The sequence below is a fragment of the Capsicum annuum genome, chromosome 2 (assembly GCF_002878395.1).
Source record: "Capsicum annuum cultivar UCD-10X-F1 chromosome 2, UCD10Xv1.1, whole genome shotgun sequence".
In the NCBI taxonomy this organism is placed as follows: domain Eukaryota; kingdom Viridiplantae; phylum Streptophyta; class Magnoliopsida; order Solanales; family Solanaceae; genus Capsicum; species Capsicum annuum.
In genome coordinates, this window is record NC_061112.1 from 46,458,810 (window position 1) to 46,464,495 (window position 5,686).

Below are 5,686 nucleotides of genomic sequence, written 5' to 3' on the forward strand. Positions count from 1 at the left end.
TATTTTTTTGCCTGTGAAAGAAGAAATGAGACGACGAAGAACTTGAAGTTGTTGTCGTTGGAGAACACTACTGTCACGTCGATTGACGGTTGAAAGTTGAAAAAGAACTCGTTCAACTATTTTTCGCCGGAGGTTGAAGTCACCGAGGATTGAAGGAAGAAATTTTGCACAACTGTTGGTTGGGGGAGAGAGAGGAGAGAGACAGTTGATGATTTGGAGAAGAGAGGAGTGTGAGTTGATTTCTATTTTTGAAAACATTATAAAGTTTTGAAAATATTAATCAAGTCCACAATTAATTTAATCAAGTTTTCTAATTATGTTTAACTCTTTAAATTGGTCAATACCAACAATTCTTCATTTAAGACTTAAATTACAATTTTTCTTTAATTTTCTCGAATAACATATATTATTTAAAAATTAAATAAAAATTTTATAAATTATAATAGTTAACAATTTAAAATAACTTAGCATATTAAAAATATAATTAATTATCTAAATTATATTTGTATGATATAAATTTAAATTAAAAATAATATATATGGAGACCGTATTTGCACGAGCCGTGATATCTAGTATTAAGAAAGAGCGTTAAAACCCGTAAATCGTAATCACCTGAATAAGCTTGGACAAATGTAGACCGTTAATTTGATAAGATCTGACGGCTATTTGGTGGGAAAATATAGGTAGAAAGATTAGATTTCATTCACCACTCTTCTACTCTGTTAGCAGTAGCACTAGTAAAATTATTGCTTTGATGGCTGCCCTAAGCTTCAATCCTTCGAGAATAAGACAGCCTTTACTTCAAACTCATAAACCCATTTCTAACTTCACTTGTTTAACTGAATTCTCCTTTCAATCACTACTTTCAAAATCACCAAAAGCCAAGCTCAAGTCTCTTCATATTCCATCATGTTCAGTTTCTGAAGCTTCCATTTCATCTACTTTGGAAACTGAAGAAGGAGAAGAAGACGATGATCCCACTGCTGAGCTAGTCTATCTTGACCCTGAAATTGATCCTCAGAGCATAACTGAGTGGGAATTGGATTTTTGCTCAAGGCCTATTCTTGATATTAGAGGCAAAAAGTTATGGGAGCTTGTTGTTTGTGATACTACTTTGTCCCTTCAGTATACCAAATATTTTCCTAATAATGTTATCAATAGTATCACTTTGAAAGATGCTTTAGTCTCAATATCTGATGACTTAGGGCTGCCCCTACCTGATAAAATCAGATTCTTCAGGTCAGTTTCAAATATGTAGATTATTCTATTTCTGTTACACATAGTGGTGATGGAGTTTTGAATTTTTAGGTCACAAATGCAGACAATTATTACAAGAGCTTGCAATGAACTTGGAATCAAACCTGTTCCTAGCAAACGGGTATTTTCTTCATTTATCCTGCTATTCTTTCTGTAGTTTTCAGATGATACGTGTGGTGAGTAACTTTAACAAGATTTAGCTTATAGGAAATGCGAGAATTCGTAGCAATGAAGAATTTTATAGTAAAACATAACTAGTCACTGATGATTATGATCAATAATGTTGGTCGGGTGTTTTACATCTACTGATGCCAGAATAATCTAAAAGGTTAGAAAATGATGTTTGTGAAAACTAGAGTTGATCACGTAAATCACAATTTAAATGATTGCCTTCATTTAGTTTTCTGGTGACTATTAGTATAACGATATAACTATTGCATGAAGAATGAGCTTTTGTAGATTTCCATGCTGGTTTAATCAAATGGTTTAAACAGAGGTTCTTGAATGAACTAACCTTCTGGATCAACTTTGTAAATTTGTATAGGAAGGTAAGTCCATGTAATTTAGCCTATTTTATGCATCTATCACATTTAGCATGTTGGAGTGAGTTTAAGTCCCACATTGATTGGGGAATGGACTGACGGTCTGCTTATATGGACTTGTTCAATCCCCTCATGAGCTAGTTTTTGAGGTTGAGTTAGACCCAGGTGTCATATCTTTACATAACAGTATGGAATCTTAATGTAATCTGCTTTGTTGTGTAAGAAGGTCATTTTGCGCCTAGCTGCCTCATTATCAAAACACAGGCTATCTCATCAGTTTAATCCTGTGTTGAGTTGGTTACAAATCATTTTGTAGGTTGGAATTTTTTTCTTTTGCTCTCCCTTTCTTTCTGGGTAAACTGCCCACAATGTTCTGAGTCTCTCCAAGAGAAGCTTCAGTGAGATACATAATCCAGAGCTTCATTTCCATTTCCATATATGTTAACTTTTCGGTAACATCAAGATTAACATTTTACAATCAATTTTGAAGCTACAATTCCTGAGAGTAATGCACAATTGTTGTAATTTGTGTTAAAACAGGCTCCAAATTTATGATCATTGGCATTTCTTCTATAGAAATACATTTTAATGTCTGCTGCTGTGTTTCAGTGCTTATCACTTGTCCTTTGGCTTGAAGACCGCTATGAAACTGTTTATACTCGCCATCCTGGTTTTCAAAAAGGTGCCAAGCCACTTCTTGCACTTGACAATCCTTTTCCAATGGAACTTCCCGAGAATCTGTATGGAGAAAAGTGGGCTTTTGTCCAGTTACCCATTTCAGGTACATTAAGAATAACACTCTGGAAGATGAAAACCTTAACAACGATCTTTAGTTTAGCTTTTGATGATTGGCAATAAGAGTAAATTTCCTTTGTCTGGAATCTGCAATGTAACTTGCCATATTTCTCACTGGTATTTCATTTTGAGAATATAGACTTGGATTAGAACCAATATCAAGTTGGATATGAATTTCTAATATTATAATTCATATTGTACCTTCAGAATTATGGACTTACAGTTCATCTTGTTTGTAGCTGTTCGTGAAGAAGTATCTAACCTGGAGACTAGGTTGGTTTTTGGCGCAAGTTTAGACTTGGATCTTCTGGGGATCGAAATTGAGGACAACACATTGATTCCCGGACTAGCAGTTGCATCCTCACGTGCAAAACCATTAGCAGGTGATAGCTGTACTAACCTTTTTTTAACTTTATTGTTTTAATGGATTATTTTATGCGAGTTTGTGTGCATGCACGAGCACAGGCGCTATTCCTAGATTGACAAGGTTCAATCATAATTCTATGATATCTCTCGTATGCTCTATCAGTATAATTTGAAGTACTTTCTGTTTCCTTGCCCTATTTTTCGAATAAATTCAATTCGCTTAATTTAATCAACATTAAAATCATTACTTTGTAGTTCAATTGGACAGTGGACCTTTTCTAGTGTGCAACAATTTATCATGACCAGAATGTTAGGGGCAGGGTGTCTATGGGTTTAATTGTTCAATAAGCAGTATATAGCCAATTATATTGCAGAGATGGGAGGTGTGGTCCCAATACGGGGAGGCCTTAGGTTGGACCCTCCTGCAGCAGGATTAACTACAATACTTATACCGTTCCCTAATGTGTTTCTCTTTTTAAAATTTAAGTACTTCTTTTAAATGCTCTGATGATGTAATTCTCAGCAGTAGTGGTAATGTGTACTCTGATTGCTTGACTAAAGATTATAGTTGTATATTTTATATAGACAAGTCTATGATTGCATTTATTCTGTCTTATCGAAAAGTCACCTTTCTTGTAGTTGTGGCTTCTTTAGGCAAAGATGGTTCTGCACACAAATTGATGTGATAACTGCCATCGGGGATGAAAACGGGAGGCCTGGCCTCAAGTACTGCATGTTATTGTATAGTTGTTAGATGATCGCAAAATATAAAGCCTTACACCTTTAAAGATATGACTCTTCAATTTACAAATATGTGACTGAAGCATTTGGTGTTAGCCCTTTCCAAAAGTTAATTTTTTTGGGGCTTGATAGATTGATCAATTTCATCCAAAAACACGTCGTTTGCGCTCAAAGCTTCTCCATATTTCCTAAGGGAAGATACTCCCACTCGTTTAGCTTTGAAATCTGTCTTTGTTCTCTATTTCCTGGGCACTAACAAACTGTCAGTCTATGTCCAAATTTGCTTCATGCACTTTCCAGTTTTATGCATCCCCATACATTCTACCCCTTTCCTAATGTGGAAATTTTCTTCTTTCCGCAAATTCAAAAAAAGTAATTGAAATTGCAGTATTTGACATTAATTTTTATCTTTGGATGAATCTTGTCCCGCCAATTATTTTGAATATATCTCGAATGAACTTTTTAATATTAATTGTGTATTTATACTGGGTATGTTGTTGTTGTAAGCTTGTCTAAATTGGCAGAGTTCGATTGGACGCACAATTTGATGATCACCATAAACTGTTTAAAACTTTTGACATCAAACTACATCATCTGAACACGTATCTCCCTTTTTCCGAAAGTCAAGGGGGGATATATAGGTCACAGACTAAGTACATTCATTGAGGAATGTTGGTTTAAGGTTGAGTTTGGTCAACCCATCTGTATGCTCTTGATCCTGTAGCTAGCAGCATCTTTGGATAATTGTAGGCTTTGAATGAGACATTTAACGCCGAATAACGTGTTCTCTGGAAATGTTTTTATATGCAGTCACATCCATTTTTTGTTATATGCAATGATACTTTTATCTTCTTTTGATTGTGGACTACTGCAGCTTGGATGAATGGCTTGGAAGTCTGTTCGATTGAAGTTGATGTTGCCAAGGCTTCCTTAATTCTGTCGGTGGGTATTTCGACCCGCTACATTTATGCCATTTACAAGAAAAACCCTGTATCCACAGGCGAAGCTGAAGCTTGGGAAGCAGCAAAGAAAGCTTGTGGAGGTTTGCACTTCCTAGCAATTCAAAATGACCTGAATTCAGATGATTGTGTTGGATTCTGGCTTCTATTAGACTTGCCACCTCCTCCTGTATAAATTGTTAAATAGAATAAAAGGTTTTCCTTTGTACATTCTCTTTTCTTGCTCATTTCCAGAATGTAGAGGGATCAGCTTGCAAGCCATCATAGCATTTAGATTGTCTTGGAGTCTCGCCAAAGTTGAGGGAAAATCTCTGAAAGTCAGTTTTGAGCATTTTCATAATATACCATATATATTCGCTGGGTATGTAGTTGTTATAGTATTCAGAAAGTGGCATTCTTTTGCTCTCTTCGTGTTTACTTACAGCTCTAATTTACTTCAATGAGCTTTGTATCAGGTACTATTCTGGCATTGATTATATCTCTACAATTTTTAGTCCTCTATGGACTTCTCCACGGTATGAGTACAGCCTAAAACCTCATTTTAGACTTGCAGTAAAGAAGTACTCCCTCCGTTTCATAATAAATGAATTGTTGGATTTGACACACATATTAAGAAAAAAGTATTAAAGACATAAATTTAACACAACTTTTCATTTTTAGTGCTAAAAAAGAAAAAACTGACCTTGTAATATATATTAAAAGTTAATTGGTTGTCAAATTATAAGGGTAAATTTAGAAAAATATCAATGATTCATTTATTTTGAAACACCAATAAATATCTCAACAATTTACTTATTTCGAAACGGAGAGAGTAATTAGTTGAGACGAGGAGAAAAGAGGGGTAAAGTCTTTTTTTTTGTGTGTGTGGGGGGGTAGAGGGGGGGGGGGGGGGGTGGGGGGGGTTTTTTTTTTTTTTTTTGTGTGTGTGGGGGGGTAGAGGGGGTGGGGGGTGTTTGGGGTTTTTTTTATAGGCTTTGGGATTTTATTATGAGTTTAAGTTGGTTAAAAGAGGGGTAAAATCATTTA

The 5,686-nt window shown here is 35.2% G+C and overlaps 1 protein-coding gene across 1 annotated transcript; it reads left to right on the top strand.

The window, feature by feature from the left end:
• The first annotated feature begins 609 nt into the window (after nucleotides 1-609).
• LOC107857611 (protein TAB2 homolog, chloroplastic) lies at nucleotides 610-5,173 on the top strand. Its single transcript, XM_016702448.2, has 5 exons — nucleotides 610-1,239; nucleotides 1,309-1,378; nucleotides 2,409-2,580; nucleotides 2,834-2,977; nucleotides 4,576-5,173. The coding sequence occupies exons 1-5, from the start codon at nucleotides 755-757 to the stop codon at nucleotides 4,833-4,835; spliced, it is 1,131 nt and encodes a 376-aa protein (XP_016557934.1). The 5' UTR covers nucleotides 610-754; the 3' UTR covers nucleotides 4,836-5,173.
• Nucleotides 5,174-5,686: the final 513 nt, after the last annotated feature.